We start from the raw sequence: 25,410 nt of genomic DNA on the forward strand, positions 1-25,410 counted from the left end.
TACCATTCAAAGTTACAATGACATACGTCATTTAGAAAAACAGTAAATAGTATTATAAAGGACAGCTTTGCATTTTATTCATGTGAATGTTTGTATTTAGTCGCTACGTAGCAAGTATACTTAAAGGTGTAATTTAAAAGCTTGAACTACTGGAACCATTCGAACCTTCTGAGTTCCATGTTCACCCCTGTTTTAATTGCTGACAAATTGGGACATACTGTACAAGCTTGTTCATTCTCCACTTTGAAGAAGAAAACAATGTGAAAGCAATACTGGACAGACGCAAATTTATTAAGACAAACATAGTTAAACTGTTACAGTAAAATCAGAAAATTCAGCCAAAAACATCAACATTCCATTTTAACCCCAGAAGGAAAACATTGAGAACTCACTACACTGTATATGTGAAGAACTACAGGTCTAACTACATAGAAGACTATCAATTTATACACCTTTAATGCAAACACACATAGCCACAGCGCCCTCCGATGAATTTATATTACATTGGTTCTGTTTTTCTTTACAAAGTAAAAAATATAGAATTAACAAATAATTCTGCAAATATGGCCATCAATGTTATTGTGTCGAGTTAAAAGATCTTACAACAAGAGCGCAAAGGTTAAAACAGGGAGGATGTCAAAGAAAAGAGTCTCTGCTTTGTACAGGAGCCATGTAGCGCAGACCATGACACATGGGGAAGAAAGGACTGGATACAGAAGAGGAGCAGACAGCCAAGAGCTGGGAGACACAGGTGATAAAGGCTCAGACAACAACCAGAAGTGTGTTTGTGCATATTGTTCACAACGACCCATTTGCTGACAGATAGCCTGAAAACAACAAAATCAACACAACAACGACGGGGCGTCAAAGTGCATTTGTCTGCTTAGTGTGCTCAGTTGTCGTTTAGCTTAATCTTTTTTTTTATTTTTCACAAGCTGGCTAATTTTGGTATGACATCATGCAATAAGACATGAGCTCATCAGAGCTTTTTGTTCCTGGTTATAACAGACATGGCCTTATGACCATGTCTAGTTTCCGGTTCCTCACACATAGACCTACAACACATTAACATGCCTGCTTCCTAGTCATAACGGTGCCTCATCATTGTCCGAATTGCCGTTCCTCTCATATAGCTGCTCATTAATATTTCAGCTTCCGAATTTAACAAGTCAGCCTGCCATCAGTGTTCCATATTTCCTGATTTTACACATTGCTTCATTACGGTGTCCTGCTTTCTATGGTCTGCTTCCAGTGCATCTGCATGCAGCTTGTGAGAGCTGAGCTACTGAAAATACCACCACCAAGCAAACATAATGTATTCACAAGAATTTTGTCAGGACTAGGCTCACATTCCAATGGCTTGGGTAGGTTTTTTTTTTTTCAAAGTTTACACATCACAATCCATACGTTAACCTGAAAACACCGTAATGCCGTTACAAAATATCAGGTACCAGGCCATCTAGACCTCTGCTTACTCAAATTGGATTCTCAAGAACCAAGTATTGTTATTTTATTTACAGAACTAAAGTCTTGTGCCTACAGCGTGTAACAGACAATCGGTTACCGGTGCTGGATGTTCAAATGTGTCGTCACCAGTACAAGGTGGCAGATCACCGGAGGCATTGCTAGATGTACGAGCATTCAACTGTGCCAACCTAAAAATTAATCACTTTTTCCAAGTACGGCAAACAGTAGAATTTAGAATGTAATTTCATTACCAGCTGACAACAATGTAGACCCTGTGTGCGTCCGAACGTTATCAGAGCCTAGAGCCGTTATCAGCGCTCATTTGCTGAACCGGGTAATTAAAAGTGCTCTGCGCAGCCCAAGGTTCATTGTCGAATTGACCAAAGTGTCAGTTGCATTTCACCTCCGACACAAAACTAAAGAGCACTCTTTAATTACTGCACGTAGCAAACAAAGAATATTGATGAGCTGCAGCTGCGAAAAAGTCATAGTGATATTCATGACCTATAAGCGAAGCAGTCGGTACCTGGACTTCCCATGATTTCAACAGATAGTGTTTGTAAGAGCTATTAAAACTGACCTAAATTGAGTGAGGAGAATTTGGATGAAAGCTAGTTTTATTACTTCATGCCTAGTTTAATCCATTTGCTCTGGGAAAGGATTTATAAAAATTTCATGGCTCTAGTTACACCTCCGAATTCCCTTCATCTAAGGATAGGTCAAACAGGGACTCTTTGGGGATATCAAAAAAAATCACTCACTTGGAGGAGTGGAGGAGCACATCATTTCTCTGAAGGGCTGATGCTCAAATAACAAGCAGTCGCACCTGACCTAGCCTTTAGTGGCGAACCCTGCGGCTTGCTGGAGATGCTTTCATTAACAGCTTTGCACAACAATCTCATGGAAGCATGTTCTCCAGTTTAATCCTTTTCCAAAATGAGGTCACTGCATGCTTTAACTTCGAGGTTCACACTGACCAGAGTTCAGTTAAGGAAAGAAGTTAAACTTTGTGTGTTTATGTCACTAACGCGGTAAGAAAAACGATAAACCGGGGAACACTTGGGTAATTCATCTCTTTTTTAAGAAGATTAACAAAATTGCTCCTTATTGGCGAAATCATTAAAATGTGCAGTATTTATTGAATAAACTATATTCTTGCTCAGGATTAATAGTCAATCTCACTAAGAAAACCCTAGCACATGTTTCGAAAAAGTCTAAATTTCAAATTTGAGCCCTTGGAAACCCACTAACAAATAGGTTTTGGAATGAGTCGGTTCAGGGATTAGGGAGGTGTGGTGGCGCAGCGGGCTTGGCTGGGTCCTGCGCTCTGGCGGGTTCAGGGGTTCGAGTCCCGCTTGGGGTGCCTTGTGTTGGAGTGGTGTCCTGTCCTGGGTGTGTCCCCTCCCCCTCCAGCCTTATGCCCTGTGTTGCCAGCTTAGGCACTGGCTTGCTGCAACCCTGCTTGGGACAAGTGGTTTCAGTCAATGTGTGTCTGGTTTAGGGATTAATGGTTATGGCAGCTAGGTGTCCACCTAAAAGATAATTTGTAACTAAATATACAAGACAGCTAGTTGTCTGCAAGGAAACAATAGCTATATTTATTGGTATATACTCTTTGTGCTCTATGATAATTTTTTTAAAGAAAGTAAGAATAATTTCATGGAATCACCTCTATCTCTCAGTTTGATGAAACACACAGCTTCTTCACTAACAGGTGTAAAATAGTGACTGACAGTCATGGAGTCCTGTAGCCTCCTTGCTAGTCAGGACACAAGCCAGTGTATGAAAAGATTGCTCTTTCAGCTGTCTCTCAGGGGCTAATTTACCAAGCACAGAGAGAAAAAAAAACAAACTATGGCTTGGTTGACAGCATGCACAAGCTATTTCTGACTTACAGCAAATGGACTAAAATAAATATGTTAATCAAGCAAGACACAAATTGCAAATTTAAATCTTACTCTGCAAAAATGAAACATTTCACTTCCTGAAAGTGTATATCATAGCTTTTGGAAAGTTCTGGAATATGTAAACTATTAACAGCTGATCTAAATAAGACTTGTTGTATATCATACTCCAGTCCTCCTGTAAAAAGAGATTAGAAAGTGAACATAAATCCCTTTCATTGGCTGAGTAGCAGATTATCACTTTATAGCGAAACCTTATGTTTATAAAGAGCCTGCCTGTGTTTACTTCACTTTGCCATATCAGCTTATCGCCTATCTGTTAGAACATTGTCTAATCAGTAACAATCTTGGGAACGTGTAAAGTACTGGATGTTAGTTATACCAAAGTTACATAAAACATAAATCTAAGAAGCACCTTTTGCAATATGATCTTGCTTGGAGATCTTCCAATATAATCTTGCTGAAGGATTAGTAAACTGAGGTTTAAACTCTAAAGTGATGCTTACAGGGAAATGATAAAGTCCTACACCTTGACGCAGAATTGCATAACCAACTACGGAAAGAAATTTTTTGTGGTGAGCTTTCGTAATAACATTATTTTTGTTGCAAGACCCAGAATTCCACAGAAAACATATCTGCTCTTAATAATATTGACCAGGGACTAAATAAGAATATACACTGACAAAAAAAATGATGATGTTCATTCACTTGTATATTTTTTCATTATGAAAGGATTCTGGCTAAGGTTTGGATCTGAAATTTCGACATTTTAGTAAAATATTTAATCTGTAACCATTTGTGTTTATTCAGGTTCTCTGTGTAATGCCCAAATCACACATTTATTATAATACAAAAACATTCGAGGGTCAATATAGTGAGAAAGTAAAAGTCCTTCAGTGCACATAGATAAACTATAAATGTAATGTGTAAATTTAGGATTATTAGATAATTATTTAAAGATCCTCAGAAATATTTCACAAACATAAATATGTCCCCTGGCAATCTGAACAGATCCAAAACCAGTTACTAATAATATCAGACATTATAGAGAAAAGAGATTCATTCAGAGGTGAATACTTAAACATAGCCTATAGGCTAAACAGAGATAAATATATGGTGGAGGTTATATACAACCTGTGGTTTGCCTTCTGTGGCCAGAAACAATCAGTGTAACTGATTTCACTTTGGGAACATAAGAGTCGAGTAACATGAGAGTTGAGAGTTGCTACATCTGAGAGGGCAAAAATGTTTACTGCATGTGATTTACCAAAATTATAAAGGAGAGTTGGCCAAAAGAGAGCATGCTGTATCATCAGACTATGGGAACAAAGTTCACTGACCTCCTTCAGACGACCAAAACAAACCGGCTATAGATGTTGACCAGAAGCAGGTACTGGAAATGGCGTAGACCTGTGACTAAGTCTTGAGTGGACAACAGGTGTGAGCTGGCGATAGAAAGCATTGCATGCACAAGAGTCCAAGAACATGGTAGCTGGTAATAAGAAGGAGACTTAGGAGTCCAAAAGAAAGAAAGACCAAGAACTGACACTGGGAGAGAACAGAAACCATCACTCTCCTTTCAGCAAGAGAATATGCAAACATCCTGAAACAAGAACCCTAAAAATGCACAGTGAAGACAAGACTTACATACAATCAGCCATATCAGAATGACATGTAATAAAAACTTTTTCTTGGGGGAAAAAGCTGGGGTACAGTTTCCAGTGTAAAGGATTTCATATATGAATATTTTTTTACTTTATATTTTACAAACCCCAGAATTCAGTTAATTTGTTAAGTAGACACAAAGCAAAGGACAGATAAGAACTGTATTTCATAGACTGTGACACACACTCTGCGACAGTAAATTTGCCATGATTACAGACAGAGGGCTTCACTGTGGAGCAGTACAGACTCCAGGTCCTGGGCTACGGTGTGGCTCACCCCTTTAGCCCAGCGGCCAGGTGTGTACACTGACTGATCAAGTCACCCCTAGCCTGGGACAGCCCAACAACAGCTCTCCGCATGAAGAATAGAACGTGACACATAACCCTGCTGGCCTTCGCCCAGGTATGTACACCCAGCGCCTGTGAACACATTAAATGAAGAAGCTTAAGGAAGAATGGGATGAGGAGGGGGCTGTTCAGGTTTTTGGAGTAGCAGCGGAAATTGGAAGTGGGGTTGTTGGCATGTTGTAGTATTCTAAAATAACAGGTGAGTCTCTGTTGTAACGTGTTCTTCCTTAGAAAGTGGAGTTGAGAGGGCAGGAGAGAGAGGGAAAATGGTGATAGGGGAGGAGGAAGGGCAGCATAAAGGATAAAGGTGTGAGTGGAATGGCTTCAGGTCTGTGCGATTAAAAGAAGGGGGTCCAGGAGGGTGGGGTGGTTGTCAGCGGTTGGAGCTACCAGATATAGCCCATCTCGTCATCTTTCTCATCCTCCTCATCCTCATCGTCGTCAATGGCCCCCCGGGGGCGGACATGGCCCCCTGGCACTGTGGATTGCTCATCTTCCTGGTCATCGAGCAGGACTACAGCCCCGCCGCTGCCAAAGTCCCCAGAACTCTCCTGGTCTTCCTCTACAAGACATATGGTGTCACACTCAGCTGCCTGCCCATGATCATATCCATACCACACCAACAGGCAGAACTGTGTTCATCTGCCCCGTATTCACACAGTCAAACCAAATACCTTAAGGTACATAAGAAACATTTAAAAAGTGCCTGAGTACTACCTAGTCCTTGGATAACAAAAACACAGTGCTTTGGGCACACCCCTCATCAAACAGAACACTTTCAAAGGGAAATGCACAGGATAAAGGCTGAAGAAGTTCTGAGGAGTGTAAGGTGGGTAGGTTGCTTTCGAATGGGCTATGCACACAGCAAATCAGATCGCGCTCTAAAAGGTGCTATCTGAGCTCCCTTCTTACCACAGGTAGGGTTGCCCTGCTTCCTGGAGCCAGCGATCTCATTGCCATACTTGTCCACACACCAGCACTGCCCTGTGCTGCCGTGACACTGAGTGGGCTTGAAGTAGCCGTCCTCATTGCACCTGGGGATGAATGCACCTGTGTCAAAGAAAAGAGAGAGTTTAACTCTGAAAACCCATGGCGATTACATATGTGCGCATGGAAATCTGAGGTGAGCTGACAAACGCTGACCACACCCACACACTTCATATATACTTTCCGATGGGTATATGCCGTTATCATACACAGTAAAATGACATAAAAATTAATTAATAGAAATAAACATAAATTCTGGAAGGACATGGGACATGGATTTATAAAGAAAGTCCTGGCATGTTAAACTTATGAAAAACTTCTTCCTCATTAACACCTGAAGCCAATGGAAGAAAAAAGGCACAAAATCATTCTGTAGATTTTTTCTGAATAAACTGAATTCCATTTTCTAATTTAATGATAATGGTGAAAACTAATGCAGGGCAGAGAGATGACAAACACAGATTTGAAGAAGAACAGAGCAAGGGAAACAAAGGAGAGGATTATTTGAAATGTTCATAATTATTCCAGTAAGGAAATGACATCCATCGCAGAGGGAAAAGATATCAAAGACAGGTGGGGGTAGGATTTTAAGCTTCCAGGTCTGCCTAGATTAAAACAATGGGATACCCTTTTTAAGTATAAAACCTTCAGACTGTTTCAACCTCCCCAGGTTTTATAAAAGCACAAGTAAAATGCATGTGGGGCAAAGTACCTACATTTCACCCCATGGTCCTGATGGGCCTGTTGGGCTTTGATACAAACCTAATCTCCAGTGGTCCAGACACATAGACGGAATCATATCAAAAGCACAATCTGTCTTGCAGATCACCTAACAGTTCTGCAGAACCAGTGCCAGGTTGTACCTCCGTGTAACTGTACGCAGTATAATTCTGAATGCAAGATATTGTGAAAGAACCTTGACAAGACAAATCCCTCCATCTGTTTTGCCAACATTTGCATAATTTGATAATAAGAGTGTAAAAGGGAAAACTAGACTAATATTACTCAGTAGTTCAAGAGAAAGTGGAGCGCAGGGAACTTTACAGGGAAGTATGCAAGGTCAGTTTATGGAAACCCAATTTAATACAATTGGGAATTTAAATGATATAAAATAAGGGAAACTGATTTTCTTCTTGCTTATTTTGTGAACTTGACACATGAACGTGACACTTCAGAATACAACACATAATAAATGTCTGCACATTTTTTCCAATAATAATTGTGTAATATTCTTACTAAAGACTAATTTCTTATTGGGCTGTTTAAAAGGCAGAGCTACCACTGCCTTGTACTACTAATTTTCTGGGGAGAAATCAATTGTTGAAACACAAAACATACAGGAGAAAAGCCATCTCACTAAGGGAAGTCAAAGACTTGCTTTTCAAATGTAATCAGACATAATTAAACAGATAATAATGGAATATCATCCACATGATTAAAACTGCATTACCCAACATTATTTTGTCAATCTGGCGCTTGGACAAGAACGATCGTGCAGCAGAAAAATGGTTCTGGAAAAAAGCAATTACAGTACAATGTGTTTTTTTCCTGCAGTGGATCTGCTCTTCCAAGAACACTCTCCACCGTTTACCTGCCAATTCTGTGCCATTAATACATCTTATATTGAACAACTGCAATATTCCCCCTGAAAGGGATTAACTCCTAGACCATAATCATCTCACAGAGGCCCACTTCTGAGAGAACTTTGAGCCAACATGCAGCTTCCTGCCAAAATGACAAAAACAACAGACTCCAAGAGCGTGCTTATGTAAGACAAGCTGCCTGTTGAGAAAGAGTGCCTCAAGATTGTGAGAACAAAGTGTCCCTGTTTACCTCCAACCCCTGCCTATGTCTGTGTGCACAGGTTTCTGATTCCTCAACACACCACCCGTTGTGGCTCAGCTGCATTTTAACTAATCACTCACTGGAGGGCGGAGCTCCTCTGTGCTTCCAAACCATAACCAAGCCTTGTGCCCTTTCTGTGTTCCCCACTCAGCAACATTCTGGTCACCAGGTTCATCTCAATATTGGTCACACTGTTTTTTAGTAGGAACCTCCAGCTGGAGAATAGGAAGTATTGGCGAGAGTTACTTAATCTCACCTGTTGTGCCCCAGTTAGCCAGTTTTCTGTGCCACTGGTAGTTCTCAGCTGCAGATGAGCTGGGTGGGCTACATACACTGACAACACACACTGATACTATTCACTGAGATTCAGTGGATGAAGGCTTACCTATAAGAGACTTCCTTCTGCCCTGGCTCTGGATCCTGTTCATCTCATTTTGACATGGGAGGCCTGCAACACAGTGGAGAACGCTGAGATACCTGATCGCAAGTAATTAAGTGACATCCACCTGAGCATACAGATAAAAGGGTACAACAGGAGACCTTTCTTAAACTTTTATGAAATAATGTAATTTTTTTTCTATACATGGTACTCAAGCTAACCTTGTTCTCACAGATTAAACCTTAGTTCAGAGCAAAGCACACAGGAATATGGCCTAACATGAGTACAACAAGAATGGAAACTGCACATACAGTGGGGGTTGTCAATGAAAATGCTCTATTTAAAGAGGGTAACATGCTTGAGGCTCACAGAAAGATACACAGACACAAGTACTGCATAAATACGGCAACAAACATGCAACTGAACACATATCCAGATGTCCTCAGAGAAGTGTACGAAGACCCCGGCATGCACAAAACACACATAAGAGCACAGAAGTACTGGGACACACACCCACAAGACAAGCAGCGGTAGAACAGGCTTCAAAGTGGAGGCTTTAAGGATGCTCAAGGCTGTAAGTGACACAGCACCAAGCCAAGACAAACAACCAGGAACTGGCACCATCGAGAACCTCTCTTTTTCATGCCCATTAGTGGACCTCAACGTGATCATTACATGATCTTCAAATGGCACTGGCATGATTTTCCTGTAGCATTTATGAGCATGGTTATGATTTAGAAAACATTGAAAAATAAAACTGGTTTTTCAGTTAGTGCCCAAATGACCTAGCATGTGGAAAAACAATTTGTGCAATTAGAAACACGACTGTTCTGGCAGGCATGTTTAACTTTCAGCATGTTGATGTGCTAGTTAAAATGGGTCACTGATGGACTGATATTGTCAAGAAATATCTCTCTGCAGCAGTCCCACCTGATGGAAGCCAGAGAACTAACTTCATTAGTGGGTTCACTCCAGAGACTGGCTTGGTGGACTAGAAACACGCTGATAGTTTGTAGCAAAATAATTGACACTGAGTTGTATATTTCCTTTTCCTTGGTTTCATTATAAATTGAAATGAACCCTCTTACAGGGAACAATAAACATTGTCTAGTAGCAGCACTGACAGGCAGGGGTAATGAGCGAAGATGGCCTCCAAAAGAATGAACTTTGTCCTGGGCCACTTTTTCATGGTAGAGGTAGGATTAACAGATATACAACACTCTTTGTTACAACTTGCTTACAATTCTCTTTGTCTGTCTCCCTCTCATAATGTGAAAAAGATCTCATTGAGAAATTCTTGCACTTCTCAGAATCCTTTTTATCATTATAAATCAATTTTCAGCAAACAGACTTGCAACATTACCAATTTATACCGGTGGAAATAGGTAGTGCAACAACTCACTGTTACTGTTTATTATTCATTATGACACTGTACCGTGCTCAAGGGTAGCAAAAAAGGTGCTACTTCACCTGAGGCTTGAACCAGATATAATCTTTACCTCACATGACTGTTCACCTTGCACTTACCATCCGGTTTTTGAAAGCAGTAGCACCACTCGTTGTTGGATAGCTTGCCGTCCTTGAAAGAGTCACAGGAGTTGAAAAGAGGCTTGAGGCACAGCTCCTGCTTATCCAGGTAGATGGCACTCAGCTCCGTAGGGTCCAGAAGTAGGTCGTAATTCATGTCCAGTTTGTTGAACATCCAGCCGAGCGAGTCTTTACAGATAGGCAAGATGCTGGTGTCAAATCCTTTGGGGGAAGAAGGGTAAGAGAGAAGTTCAAGTTCTTTGATGTTGTGCACAATGGCATTCTGGGTTGGTAATTAAAACTGGATTAATCAGATGAAAAACATCTCAGTAAACCGGAACAAACCTCTGGAGGTTCAGCGTGGGCCCTTAACTGATCATCACACAGAGTGCTTAAAAGCTACACAGGCACAAGGCTCATTAAGCCACCTCTATTGATAACTGCTAACAAGAACGTGCAAAATGGCCACATACTTACTTCAGGACACTGATTCAGGGCAAAGATGTCAGACACCAACTCCATCAACTGATTGCAGATTACTCACCCCAGCCATTGACCCAAAACTAAAGACTAACCTCAGACACTGTCAAGAGACCACTAAAATGTCAAAAAGAAAAATTAAGACTTTTTTTCTAGTGGATGTTTGACTAATATAAAAAGCAAATCAAAATGTCTCAGGATGAGACATTGGAGGATGAGACATTTAGAAGCCTGCATAGCTCCACCAACTCAGACAGATGCACCAAGACTGGTTCTTAAACACTTTCTCAATCATTAATGATGAAATGAAATTAAATGTCAGATCACAATCTCACATGCCATAAAGCATCAAAAAACATACTACAAAAAGAAACAAACGTTCAAAATAGGACAGTGTAAAACTTTTAAATTTAACAGTTTTGATGTTAAAAAGTACAATTTGCGGCCGCTGATAAAATTTAATAAATAAAAAAACATTTTGAACAAATAAAATGGTGATCCAGAAGTCTCCTAACTGACTGTGTGGGCCTGAGGGATCCCCATATGATCAAACAACTCAGCGTTATTAATGTCCTGGATGGGCCATGCTAGGTAATTACAGAGTAACTCTGAGCATCCCTTCCCAGCATGTGCACAGTGCAGCAGCCAGCAGAGGTGGGGAGTGGGATTTACAAAGGCAACAACCTATCAAAAGCCAGAGGATTTGTACTTGGGGTTTACAAAGGCTGAGTGCCAATACAAACTTCCTCTGACAGGGTATCTGAGACATGAGTAGAGAAGCCCCGGTCACAGCCCTCAGCAAAGGGCAATGTGTCTGAGAGTGTAGAAACCATTTACACCCTTCTCAGTGTAAAATAAACAACCGACCCATAACGCAGAAGAAGTAGGTGTATATTTGCACTTGAAATGTTGACAGTATTAGGTCTATCACAGCACCTCCCCAACACAAATGTCAGTCTGGCATGACACCTTCTTGGTGTAAAAATACCTAGTATTCCCCTGTCCTACAAGGGTAATTTATTTCTGAAAAACCCTTTGGAAGGGAAATGCTCATAAATCGAAGCTCTAATAACCATTAGTTTTAATGGTAAAAACTTTCACATATTAATAAGCCCCAAAATTGTTCCAAATGTAAGCTAGAATATCACTAATATGATATTCAGTGTTTAAGCATTAATTCAACCTTCAATGTATACAAGCAAAACAATAAAGACAAAAGAACTCAATCAAAACATTTCAAATGAATTCACATTCACCAAACAAGTTGACATCATCTGGACAGTCCAAATGGGGTACATTATTACTGAGATTATATCAGGTTAAACTAGCAAACAAAGGGTAATGGAAGTTGAGAACTTAACACAGCATGAGCCAAAATATTACTTTGAAGATGATTAGGTGGTGGCTCCGTTCTCGTGCTGCTCCCCTCTCTGGTCTACATACCATCAGCTGAGAAATCTGATAAACTGTTTTCAAACACAACAGCTGGGGTTTATGATTCCTCTTTCAAGATTCAGAACACTGGCATTATGCATATTTTTAGAGAAACTTCAGTTACCCTACAGGGAGTACATTACACATTACACATTAGGTGAATCTATATCCTTGTGGAAATATCTTGAATTTGTCAAACTTTATGACTGATGATCCACCAGATAACTTCGACAAAGCAGCACTCACCATGTCTCACCAAAAAGCCACAATTCATTATTCTTGGAAAAACAATAAAGCACAAGAACCACCACTGCCCTCCACAGTACAAGCTACACCATTATCACTATGCAGTGTAGGACATAAACGGAGATTGTACATTTCAGCCTCTCTCTTTCTATATCCTGTGAAAATGTTTTTTTGTGAACTTATGAACAGGTTCACAATGCAGTGACAGATTGCATTAGGCAGTGGCCCAAAGCCCAGCACAATATGAAACTGAAGCTGGGCTTATGTCGTTTTTGGCTCAGCTTACAGCTCTGTAGGTGGTCTGTGTACACTAGATAGTCTGACACCGCACATTAGCCTGAGGAGTTTCCTCTCATTGCCAAAACACTGGGAGTGTTGCTCAGCGCAGTAGTTAGGAGAGGTACACTAAGCACTGATGTAATCTAAAGAAGGCTTATATTACTCCAATACAGTTTTCCTGATGTCGCTGTCCACTGTACGGTACTGAACTAGATATCTGCTTCAACTGTAGCTTAGCTGAATAGCAGCGGTTCATAAGATTAGGATATGAGGAAGAGGTGAATTAAATATTGCTCTGCTGATATGTACATACAGAATTTCAATGTGGAGTGCTGTAGGGGTGAATTAAATATCATTCTGGTGGATTATGTGCAATGAGCTGTGAGTTTAGAGGGCAGCTACATGAATTAAACATAACTGGGCCAGACTGCTTGCACTCTGTTAAAGAGAACTGGTCAATTTATTGATTCATCGGCGTTGGATATGTGTGATGTAGGGGTGGTGTAGAGATGAGCTCTGGGAAACTTAACATCAATGCATTGGATCAAGTGTAAAGGGCAACACTGAGAAGAAAAGATGAATTTACCATCAGTGTGCAGAATTACGTGTTCAGGGATGAAATGGTGTCAAAGGTGGACGTGACTGTGACTTACGGCCTTGCCCAGCATCTGAGGTGACAGCAGTCTTCAGGTCCCTGTTGGCATCAAGGTGGAGGACACCAAACCAGTCTTTCAGTCTGGAGGCCAGACTCCTCAGCTCTTGATCACTGCAGACTGAGGGTAAACAGTGAACAGAACAATCATTTTTAAAAGTGCTGAATCCTGCTCATGTTCCCTGTGGCATCAGTACCAGTTAACATAAATCTTCGGAGAGACCGAAATCACCGTAGACTTTCTGTTTCTCTAATGTGGGTTTGATTCTACTTTGAAAGTGCACAATATCAAAGTTGGATCTCCAGGTAACCATCAGACTTCTTTGGAAATGCCTTCACTTGACGTCATCAACATGCTCTAACACTTTTAGTGTGAGGAAAGCTCCTCCCAATTGACAGCACCAATAAAAATAGGTTATCTCCTCCTGAGCTTAATAAAGCTGGAATGCTTATTTCCCTCTTTTCCACATTCCTTCTCTCTCAAACCACCAAAAACGCATCTAGGATTCCTGCATGCAGTATATCCTTTTTTTTATTCCAGAATGTTGTAATTATAAAATGACATGTCTGCAATGCATGACAGCCCAAAAATATGTCAGCTGCTGCCGTCCTTACAGGATATCTGTGAAGAGAAAGTTGACAACCAGCTAATTATGATCAACAGTGGAGATGCCCCTTTTAATTAGTGTACCACAAAGGCTATAAAGAACAAAAAACATTTGACGAAGTAATGTCATACTATATGAGAAGAAAACAGTGACAAACAAATAAATAAGCAATGTGCTTCTAGAACACCAGCCAAACATACATCATAATTGAACCTTCTTGGTTCCAAAGCTCCTCAGTAATAATATAGTAAAAATATAATGCCCAAAGAAACAGTTTCATATCCCTTTGTTTGAAAAGATTATACACCACTCAAATAAAGAATCTGTGTAGACAAATTTCATGGCCCATGGCTTTGAAGTGAATAGCAACAGGTGATAATGTGCCTTTATTCCTTATCACACTTTTGTTCTTATGTTCACTTCATGTTTTGTTTTTCCGGAATGACTTTAACTCACGTGAACTTTTCAACATATACACATCAAGAGTACTGCATATGATCCCTAGTATCTCTGAAACGTTATGATGGACCTGGAGTAGATGCGCTGAATGAGTCTGTATGCATCGACAGGGCTGTGAAGAATAGACAGCCTGAGCGAGACTGAAGAGAAGGTGCAGTAGTCTTGTAACGACTGGCCCCAGTGCTTGTATTCATCTTACTGTCATGGCTGATGGTGAGATTACCAATTCAGACAGGAATCACAATGGCAGCAGGGTGAGAGCTGCACTGTGTTGAAATGAGCACTGCTCCCACACCACCTACCCACAGTCCCCTCAGCTACTGACAACCGCACTGCCCAAATGTGAGATCTTATCCCACACCCAAGGTTAACACAAAAAATGCCCTTTGCAGGATCCTCCTGTGAGCTCTTTTATTGAGCCCTATTTGAGGACAGAAAGAGCATTTTGGTTACAGAAAGATTTTCCCACAGATGACACAGCTAGCCTATCTCCTGTTGCACGAGAGCCAATTTAACCAACCTCTAAACGACGGCAATGATGGACATAGCAGATACTTAAAATTATGCATGAAATCTTGCATGCTTACACTTTGTGGCTTTAGAGCTGGCACTAGTGAGGGCTGTGCTGTTGAAACACCTTCACATCCTTTATCACACTTATAACACCTCATTTAACATCAAGCATTTCATAAACAGTTACTGGTGAGCAACATTAGTTTGGTTATGTGATGTCATTTGCTATATGTTCACAAGGTAAATAGACTGGATGACAACATCAACAGTCTTAACAAATAGCATTAGGCAGCCCAGCGAATTCAGTTTTGATGCCAGTGATTATGTGATACGTAAACTGATGGACACATTCTGGAACCATCTGTCCTAGTACACACACATGGGGATATTTAACAGCTGCACAAAGAAGAAGTATGATAGATAATGCAGGGGACTGATGGGAGAACAGAAAACAGACTTGTAGTTTTGGTTCACATGGTTCTCTGCAGAATCTAGAGCTGAAGACAAAATTACATTCCGTGTAGCACAGGCTTGGAAATCTCATCTTGAGAACAAATGAGGCTCCCTCTCCTCCCTCAGAAAGATTAAATAGAAAACAAACAAGCACTACGGCACGAACAACAACAGTGACAGAATGCCTCTGCCTTCCGAAGCGACCACCGGAAAGAGATCTCATTTGTTTTTCCATTGAGCAACAGCAGGGACCAGTCCAAATTCTCAGCCTGGCTGCTTTGCTGCTCTCAGTGCTAGCTCCAAGTTAAGAAAGTCCACATGTAAGAGAGGAATAGAGAGATGATGCATAAGCTTGCTTCTCTGCTAAGTGGCAGAATGACATTTGGCCAACTAATTGTAGTCACTCTGCCACCTGGATGGGCTGCCAGCAAAACCAATTTAATACTATCACTCAATAACCATGCCAAACTGGCACTTCAATCAATCAAACATTTTGTCACCCAGGCTCGTTTTTAAGGTTTTATACAGAGAGCAGGGTCAAAACAGCATACACAAAATAAAGTACACTGAGAAAAAGCAAATATGCCTAAACACATAGAGTGAGGGCTCAGGGTCAAAAAGTTACAATTTATCACAGGTCACCCAGGCTCAGTGGAATCTTAAATAATCTATCACAGTTGCCTAGGCATGCGGTTAGGCAAAAAAAGTGAAATACAACTTCACCTGGCTAATCAGAAATTGATACTTCATGATACTTGCACCTAGCACAGGTATATTTTTAACTGAGACAGCATTAAGAATAAAGAAACTGTTTAAAAATAAAATATTCCAGATCAGCTGTAGAGTGCTAAAAAACAAACCTGCAAATATCTGAACTCTTGGAAGTCATCTGGATTTCTTTGTGAATGGCTTTTTAAATGTGTGATTTAATCTACAGCTAAGTCATAGTAATAAAAACAGTCTGATAAAACAATTAGCACATACAATTTCATACTGATATATTGCTATTAAACCGTTTTAAAAATAATGGTCAAGGACAGAAAAAAGAACGTGAACCTCTAGGAAAGGGGACAAGTGGAATCATGGATCCCAGTGAATAAGGTGATATTCAGCTGTTGGTTTGAGGAACCCTGTCCTATGAATGAATACCACAATCTTGATTCATATAGCAGAGATATGTTGATGTGCAACATGCCTTGATCAAAAGGTATTTCAGAGAACCTCTGAAGAACCGGTGAAAAGTTACTGAATCTTACACAGCTAGAAAAGGTTGAAAAAGAATACTCTAAGACCTGGGCCTTCATCAGTCCACAGCCAAGCAGCTAACATACAAATGGAAGAAGTTCAACATAGTTCCTACTCTGTCTAGAAGTGAGGGTCCAACAAAGATCATTGCAAAAATGTGCCAGACAATCCCCAGGGATATGACAAAGAAATACAAGATGACAGTTAAGGATATCCTGGCATTTCTTGCACTTTATAATGTTTATGTCCATGAATCTACTGTCATAAAATCAATGAACAAGAGCGGTGTTCATGGAAGGTTACCACACAACAAACCACAGTCATGCAAAAAACCACTGATGGCTGTCTTAAGTTTGACAGAGATCACCTGGGTGTTCCAGAACAAAACTGAAAAAATATTCCATAGACTCATGAAGCAAGAACTTAAATTTAAAAGAGTTAGTAGAGTTTGGAGGAAACAAAACACTACGTACCAACACCAAAACCTCATCCAGGCTGTGCAGCATGGCGAAGGACTGCTTTCCTGCCCGAAAAACTGAATGGCTTGCAATCATTGGACAGACAATGAATTCCAAGTCATATAAGGAAATTATTCAGGGCACTATCAGGGCAGCTGTCTGTGATTTGAAGCTCAAAAAAGTTTGGTCATGCAGCATAATAATAACCACAAATGAAGGAGTAAATCAGTGACAGAGTGGTTTAAACAAAATAAATTCTGCCTTTTACAACAACAAAGTCAGAATCCTGACCTCAATTCTATTGAAGCGATCTGAAGCAAACCATTTATGCAAGACATCAGAGCTATTAAATAAACTGAAACTTTTCTGCAAAGAGGAATGGTCCAAAATAAAATACCATGCTGATCTCATCAGCAGCTACAAGAAGCATTTGTTAGAGATTACTTCAGCTAAAAGAACTTACAATCATAACTAATGCCATGGGATCAGATACTTCTTCCATGTTTGACTTAGAATATTTAAAAAATATATTAAATAAATATGACAATGTACAATTTTGTGTGTGCTATATGTCCGTCTTTATCATTATTAATTCCTTTAGCTGATGCTTTTCTCTGAAGCAGCTTTCAATGTGAGAGAATGTGAGTGTAATTTTTAAATATTAAACATTAGATGTGTAATAGGCTGGAACAATCTCTCTGGTAAAATGTTAACTTCAATTCCCAGAAAGCTACATGAATAAATTTATTGATTATTGACATTTATATTCATGTATTTTGGCAGCTAGCTAGTGACCTACAGGGTGACTTGCTAGTTGATTCATGAGACTTAGAGTGTACCAATAGTGCATTCATTTGTGGACTGAAAAATAACAATGTATACACTGATGTTAGCAAATAAAATTAAACATTTACATTTATTCATTTAGCAGATGCTTTGGTCCAAAGCGACGTACATCTGAGCAAAAAATACAATTTATGCATTACATTAAGAGGAGACATAGCTGCAGACATGAAAGTCTCAAGCAAACCTAGTTTGTTCCCTACCACTTGCTGCACCGAGGTTCATTGTTCAAGTAGGTGCATAAGACACAGGATAGACAAATCCCAATACCCTCCCACCAATTTTTTGTTTTTTTATTCAATATTATAACACTACAATACCAGAGTAATGGCTGAACTGAACAATAATCAAAGTTGTTTTTCCTTTGTTGTCAGCAAAAATAGTGTTTAAGCGATATTTGGTACAACAATGGCAAATGTCACATGACATGTTCAGAATAACGGAAGTGATAATATCATGTTTTCTGCATCTGTATTGCCATAGTGTCCAGCTGTATGTCTTGGAATAAATTTAAATTGTTCTCTTAGATATTACAGATGAGTGCAGATGCAGACTTTTTCAAAAAGGTGTGTAACTCAGAGCCAAAAAATGCTGTACACATACCAGATATGACATGAATTCAAAAATAAATTAAATACAGTCACTTGTGTTAAAGACAAAAACTGTTTCTGCGGTTATACTCAGAGGAAAAGTTGGTAGTGTAGTGGTTAGAGTTGCTGAATATGGAGCCAAAGGTCACAGGCTGCAATCCCACCTCCAGCTGTAGTGCAACTGAGCAGTGTACTTACTTTAAAATTGCTCCACTAAAATTACCCAGTTGTATAAATGAGTAAATACTTCGAGGCAGCTTTCCACTGTATGTCACTCTGGAGAAAAATGCCAGCTAAATAAAAAGTGTTGCAGCAGAGACACCTCTTCCTTTTGTAGAGCTGTGCATTAAGTCTAGATGATGGATATAGTGATGATTTTCTGGAGACACAGGATAAGGTAATATTTACTTTAAAGCTGTACATTTATGAAAATACTTCTCCGAGATCCCTTTCTTACAAAGCACTGTCCATTCAATCCTCAAAAAAAAAAAAAGATCAGTGACTTGAGAACCCCCCAATGCTATTTATTAGGACATGTTACTCTGCCACTTGTTGATATTTTCCTACCCTCAGTATCTGCCCTACACAAAAAGCATACAAAGTTGCTACTCATTTCATGCTTTGTAAGATCTGTTCATAGCTGTGAGTTCAGTCCAATAACTTAATTGCAAGTATTTCCACTGTGACCCAAGATGCTACGTAAGTCACTATGCTAGCTTTTGTGGATCTGTTACATTGTGAATTACTTTGTAACTGACAGCTGCAGGAAAAAGCTTGTCAAACCTTGGAAATTACCAAGATTTCAGCTTTATTTACTAATAAACTGTGGTCTGTTCTTCAACTGTCACAACAAAAGACAAACACAAACTGCCTAAACTAATAACACACTACGTCATTAAAAAAGGCACAGTCCAGAGTGGAAACAATATTTGAAACGTTGCATTTGGTAATTGGTAGAACATCCTTCAGCAGCAATATTCACCAAACATTTCTGGTAGCTGCAGATCAGACTTTGAAAAACGATGAGGAGTTTCAGACCATTTCTCCTTACAAAACTTCCATTGTACTGATATTTCTGGGATTCCTGTATGAACACTTCTCTTCGGGTGATACCACAGCACCTCAGTTGGGCTCAGATCTGGACTCAGACTTGGCAATTCTATTTAAGCCATTTTGTTGTTGATTTACTGCTGTACTTAGGTTATTTTGCTAAATCACCCAAATTCAATTAAGTTTTACAATACCAGTACCTAATTCTTCATGCAGGTTTAAATTATAGGAGTAATTAATGCAAAAACTAAAGGCAATTCCAAAGGGTTCACAAACTTTTATTGTAACTCTATATCTACCTTCAGCATCACATCCCATTGCTAACAGAGGTTTCCAAAAACAGTGAGCTGATTCTGCTAGGAGACAAATACCTGTGGTGTGTGCATGAGTGGATTTGTGTATAAGTGCAATAGCGCATTTTTTTCCTAAGGTTGTTCTTGAGTTTCTGAGATTCATGGGTCTGACACTTTTATACGAGTTTGTGGAAGTGTGATTTTTGTGAAATTGTCTCTCCATATGAATGAGAGAATGTGACAAGAAGTTTAATATGGCAGACACAGTTTGAGGACCATTGATCCATCTATTTTTTTTTCCATTGGCCCTAGTAGGGTCGCGGTGGCAACAGGGAGAGCAAAGAGGCCCAGCCGCCCCTGTCCCTCCACAACTTCCTCCAACTCAGCCTGGGGGATCCCCAGCCGTTCCCAGGCCAACTGTGAGATGTAATCCCTCCAGCGGGTCCTGGGTCGACCTCGGGGCCTCGTCCCAGTTGGCCGGTATACCTCCAAAGGAAGGCGCCCAGGGGGCATCCTTATCAGATGCCCAAACACCTCAACTGGCTTCTCTCAATGTGGAGGAGTAGTGGCTCTACTCTGAGTTCCTCCCGGATGTCCGAACTTCTCACCCTATCATGGAGAGTGAGTCCCAACACCCTGCGGAGAAAACTCATTTCAGCCGCTTGTATCTGGGATCTTATTCTTTCGGTCATTACCCAAAGTTAATGAGCATAGGTGAGGGTAGGGACGCAGATCGACTGGTAAATGGAGAGCTTTGCTTTATGGCTCAGCTCCCCCCTTTACCACTACAGTCTGGTACAGCAACCGCATTACTGCTGCCGCTGCTCCCAGTCTGCGGCCAATCTCATGCTCCCTTCTCCCCTCACTTGTGAACAAGACCCCAAGATACTTAAACTCCTCCACCTGGGACAAATTCTCTCCCCTTACCTAGAGGGAGCATGCAATCCTTTTCTGTGAGAGAACCATGGACTCAGACTTTGAGGTGCTGATCCTCATCCCAACCGCTTCACACTCGGCTGCAAACCGTTCCAGTGTGTGTTGGAGGCAACCATGTGATGGTGCCAAAAGGACAAAATCATCCGCAAAAAGCAGAGACGTCACCTTCTGACTCCCACACAGAATGTCCTCCTGGCCTCAACTGCGCCTTGATACCCTGTCCATGAAGACCACAAACAGGAGTGGAAACAAGGCACAACCTTGGCGGAGTCCAACACCCACATTGAAGCGGCTTGACTTAATGCCGAGTATGCAGACACAGCTTGCGCTCCGTGTGTACAGAGACCGAATGGCCCGCAGTAGTGGCCCCGGTATCCCATACTCCCTAAGCACCTCCCACAGAATTTCCCGGGGAACATGGTCATATGCCTTCTCCAAGTCCACAAAACATGTAGACAGGATTAGCAAACTCCTATGCCCCTTCAATTATCTGTGAGAGGGTAAAAAGTTGGTCCACTGTTCCATAGCCAGGACGGAATCCGCATTGTTCCTCTTCAATCCAAGGTTCAGCTATCAGCTGGAGCCTCCTTTCCAGCACCCCAGCATAGACTTTCCCAGGGACGCTGAGAAGTGTGATACCCCGATAGTTGGCACACACTCTCCGGTCCCTTTTCTTAAAGATAGAAACCACCACCCCAGTTTGCCAATCCAAAGGCACTGTTCCTAAGGTCCGTGCAACATTGCAGAGGACATGACAGCCCTACAACATCCAGGGCATTAAGCAGTTCCGGGCGAAACTCATCCACCCCCAGTGCTTTGCCACCGTGGAGCTTACCAACTACCTCAGTGACTTCCACCAGAGAAATGGACTCTGACAGCCCAGAAGCCTCTGGCCCTAACTCCTGTAAGGGAGGAATATCTCTCGGGTTTAAGAGTTCCTCAAAGTGCTTCTTCCACCTCCCAACAATGTCCTCATCAGAGGTCAGAGTTTCTCCACTCTTGCTGAGCACAGCCTGAGTGAAGCTCCTCCCACCCCTCCTGAACTGCCGGATGGTTCTCCAGAACCTCTTTGAAGCCGACCGAGTCATTTTTCATAGCCTCTCCAAACTCCTCCCATGCCCCAGATTTTGCTTCTGCAACCGCAGCCACTGCTGCCTTTTTTGCCTGCCGGTACCTGTCTGCTGACTCAGGAGTCCCCAGAGCCAACCAGGCCCTAAAGGCCTCCTTCTTCAACTTCACGGCTTCCCTCACCACCGGTGTCCACCAGACGGATTCTCCGGTTGTCGCCCTGGCTGGCACCAACAAGCTTTTGGTCACAGCTGTGCCTGGCTGCTTCCACAGTGGAGATTTTGAACAGGGTCCATTCAGACTCCATGTCTCCTACCTCCTCCAGGACATGGGAGAAGCTCTTCCGGAGGTGCGAGTTAAAATCATTTCGGACAGGGTCCTCCGACAGTCGTTCCCAGCACACTCTCACTAAACGCCTTGGCCTACTGGGTCTGTCCATCAGTTTTCCCCACTATCTGATCCAACTCACCACCAGATGGTGATCGGATGACAGCTCAGCACCTCTCTTCACCTAAATGTCCAGAACATGTGGCCTCAAGTCACATGAAATGACTACAAAATCAATCGATGACCTTTGGACCAAGGAGCTCTGGTACCAAGCATACTTATGAGCGTCCTTGTGTTCGAACATGGTGTTTGTTATGGACAAACCATGACTAGCACAGAAGTCCAATAACATTTCATCATTTGGGTTCAGATCGGGAAAGCCGTTCTTCCTAATCACCCCCCTGCCAGATTTCCCATTCATTGCCAACATGAGCGCTGAAGTCCCCTGGCAGGACTATGGAAACTGTAGGTGGGGCCCTGTCCAGAACCCCATCCACTCTCTCCAAGAAGGTCGAATACTCTGAACTGCTGTTTGGTGCATAAACACATTTTAACAGTCAAAGTTTTCCTCTCTGTGACCCAAAGTCGCATTGAGGCGACCCCCTTGTTCGCCGGGATAAACTCCAACTGTATGGCAGCCAGCCGGGGGCTTGTGAGTATCCCCACACCCGCCCAGCGTCTCTCACCCTGTGCAACTCCTGAGTAGGAGAGAGTCCACCCCCTACTGAGGAGTTTGGTTCCAGAGCCAACACTGTGAGTGGAGGTGAGCTCAACTATATCTAGTTGGTATCTCTCAACCTCCCGCATCAATTCCGGCTCCCTCCCCCGAAGTGAGGTTACGTTCCATGTGCCAAGAGCCAGTTTCTGTTGCGAGGGGCTGCAACGCCACACGTCGCCCTGCCCTCTCCTGCCGCCTGGTACACATCGAACTCAACCCGCATGTTGGACCATGCGGGTGCTGGGCCCACATGGCCCTCCCACATTGCCTTTTCGAGCTGAGCCCGGCCAGGTTACATGGGCTGCCCGCCTACCAGGTGCTCGCCTGGGAACACTACCCCCAGGCCTGGCTCCAGTGGTAGGTCCCGGTGACCCTATTCTGGGCAGGGTAAACGTTCTTCTGTTTACTTTTTCCATAGAGGTTTTTGGATTGTGTTAGTCTAGATTTTCAGACCTGTTCGTCTTGGGAGACCCTACCAGGAGCATACTGCTCTGGACGACATATGGCCCAAATGTTTAAAGTGTCATTAGCCTCTCCCTGCTGGAGATAGCCCCTGCAATAACCCCAGGTGTAGGTACCCTACTGCGGTGTCTACCTAGCTAATCCCTACTTTTGTATGTATAGTCACCTCCCACCAGCTCGTACAACATTTTGTCCTCATTCCTTCTTCTACTTAAGTGTGTGGTAAGAAGCAGTTTTGTGGGAGTACTATTTCAAACTCTTGTATCCGTGATATACCAGTGTATATGCAGTTTTTATTAACTGTGGGTCTTCTTCTCATTATGGTAGCATCTTTGCATGATCAGACAGACAAGGTCATCTAAGGAGAACACCATCTCCCTGAATGCCTGATGTAAGAGTCAAGAGAAATGAAGGTCAAAACCAATGATTGGCAAATTTTGCTTTGAAACATAACTATGATGGATGGACTGGAAGGAAGACTGTTTATTTTTCTAAATTAGACACAGGTGCAGAATGTTGATGTTGCTTTTCTTTTGGGAAAAATTAGTTAATACCACGTCTGTTACAAGACACTAAGGACTTTTGGCAAATGTTTATCTCCTTGCCATAACTGGACTCGAGCTCAGTGGCATTGCAAATAACCCTTTGAGTGATTTTCTGTCTTTTTCACTGAGTATCAAAAACTTACTAGAAGGGTTTTGCACATGCATTGTTGGAAAAGAAGACAATTAATCTATGGCACGATAAATCATGCAGCTGTCATTGTAAGTGTGTATCCGTTAGCATGCAAGAGTTTTTGTGGGCATGTGCATGAGCACAGCTACTTGTGTATGTAAACATATATAGGTTTTTGTGTGTATGTCTATTTGAATTTGCTTGCATGGGCACACATGCATATACACACACACACACACACACACACACACACACACACACAGTATATGTGTGTATGTGTGCATGTATACATACTGTCACACAGCTCTGCCTCTCTCTTTAGTAGGAATAACTCATCTGGCTGCCTGTCTCTGCCTGCTGGCACTGTGTTTCAAACCCTCCAGTGCTCTGTAATGGTCCTAATTTGGGAGCAGAGACACTGGTTCTAGTGGGTACTACTGACATGAAGGACACCCTTCCATTCAAAAGGTTTCAGAGCTTCAAGGGCAGGATATGAGCTCTAGTACCAGTTTCCTTTGTAATAGACAAGATGGATGAAAGGGTGTTGGCCTGGCAGAGACTTGGTTGACCAAAATTCCAGCTAGCTATCTCAGTGACAAAGAAACATCTCCAACAACTTGATACACACACACACATTTTCAGAACCGCTTGTCCCATACGGGGTCACGGGGAACCGGAGCCTACCCGGTAACACAGGGCACAAGGCCGAAAGGGGAGGGGGATACACCCAGGACGGGACACCAGTCCGCCACAAGGCACCCCAAGCGGGACTCGAACCCCAGACCCACCGGAGAGCAGGACTGTGGTCCAACCCACTGCGCCACCGCGCCCCCTCCCAACAACTTGATATCACATCATAAATCTGGCCCTTTCCAGCAGTGGTCACTGGCCTAGCACACATTTCCCCTCACTTCTTGCTGATTCTTTGATTCAAAAGAAGTTCTTGCAGACAAAAGGATGATGAATAAGTAAATTGGCACAGAAGCTAGTCTGGCTTTACCACCCCAACAGGTTAATTATTTATAAGGCTTCTACATCGCAATGCCAATTTGTCTCTTTTGTTTTCCCCGCAAGCAGTGTTAGTGCTGCATATATAAGTTTAGATCTTTTTCTAATCTACAAAGTGCTTTTATGTCAAAAATCAAGGCCTTTAGAACTGTTGCAATGTCCCGGCTAGACAACAGAACAATAAATGTGAATGATAACTACAGATGTTTTAAACGTATTTGTTCAGGACCACAGAGGTGTAAGACCATATAGCTTGCTGAAGAGATTCACTTCACTCATTAAACCTTTAGAAGCAGCTAAAGAAGTAGGGACAGTGATCAGGTTATTAGATTCTACTAGTTTGCCAGTGAAAACTGGGAAGGATGGGTGGGTTTGATATTGTATTCATATCTGAGTGAAGTTTTGTCATGTCAGCAATATAGTATTTATGCACTTAAACATGTGGTATGAAGTTGTTATTTGGGAGAAATAACATTTAGAGAATTTAAGCAA

At 41.8% G+C, this 25,410-nt stretch overlaps 1 protein-coding gene across 2 annotated transcripts in view; it reads right to left on the reverse strand.

Moving 5' to 3' along the window:
- Nucleotides 1–2,893: 2,893 nt before the first annotated feature.
- The window catches only part of spock1 (SPARC (osteonectin), cwcv and kazal like domains proteoglycan 1), a 192,134-nt gene continuing 169,617 nt past the window's right edge, over nucleotides 2,894–25,410 (reverse strand). For both annotated transcript variants that reach the window (XM_018737029.2, XM_018737028.2), the window contains 5 exons: nucleotides 13,214–13,333; nucleotides 10,122–10,343; nucleotides 8,601–8,663; nucleotides 6,296–6,433; nucleotides 2,894–5,945 (listed from right to left, as the gene is read on the reverse strand). In XM_018737029.2, the coding sequence (XP_018592545.1) occupies nucleotides 5,770–5,945; nucleotides 6,296–6,433; nucleotides 8,601–8,663; nucleotides 10,122–10,343; nucleotides 13,214–13,333 (719 nt within the window). In that variant the 3' untranslated portion in view covers nucleotides 2,894–5,769. The remainder of the gene's footprint in view (nucleotides 5,946–6,295; nucleotides 6,434–8,600; nucleotides 8,664–10,121; nucleotides 10,344–13,213; nucleotides 13,334–25,410) is intronic.

Source organism: Scleropages formosus, chromosome 13, assembly GCF_900964775.1.
Source record: "Scleropages formosus chromosome 13, fSclFor1.1, whole genome shotgun sequence".
Taxonomy (NCBI): Eukaryota; Metazoa; Chordata; class Actinopteri; order Osteoglossiformes; family Osteoglossidae; genus Scleropages; species Scleropages formosus.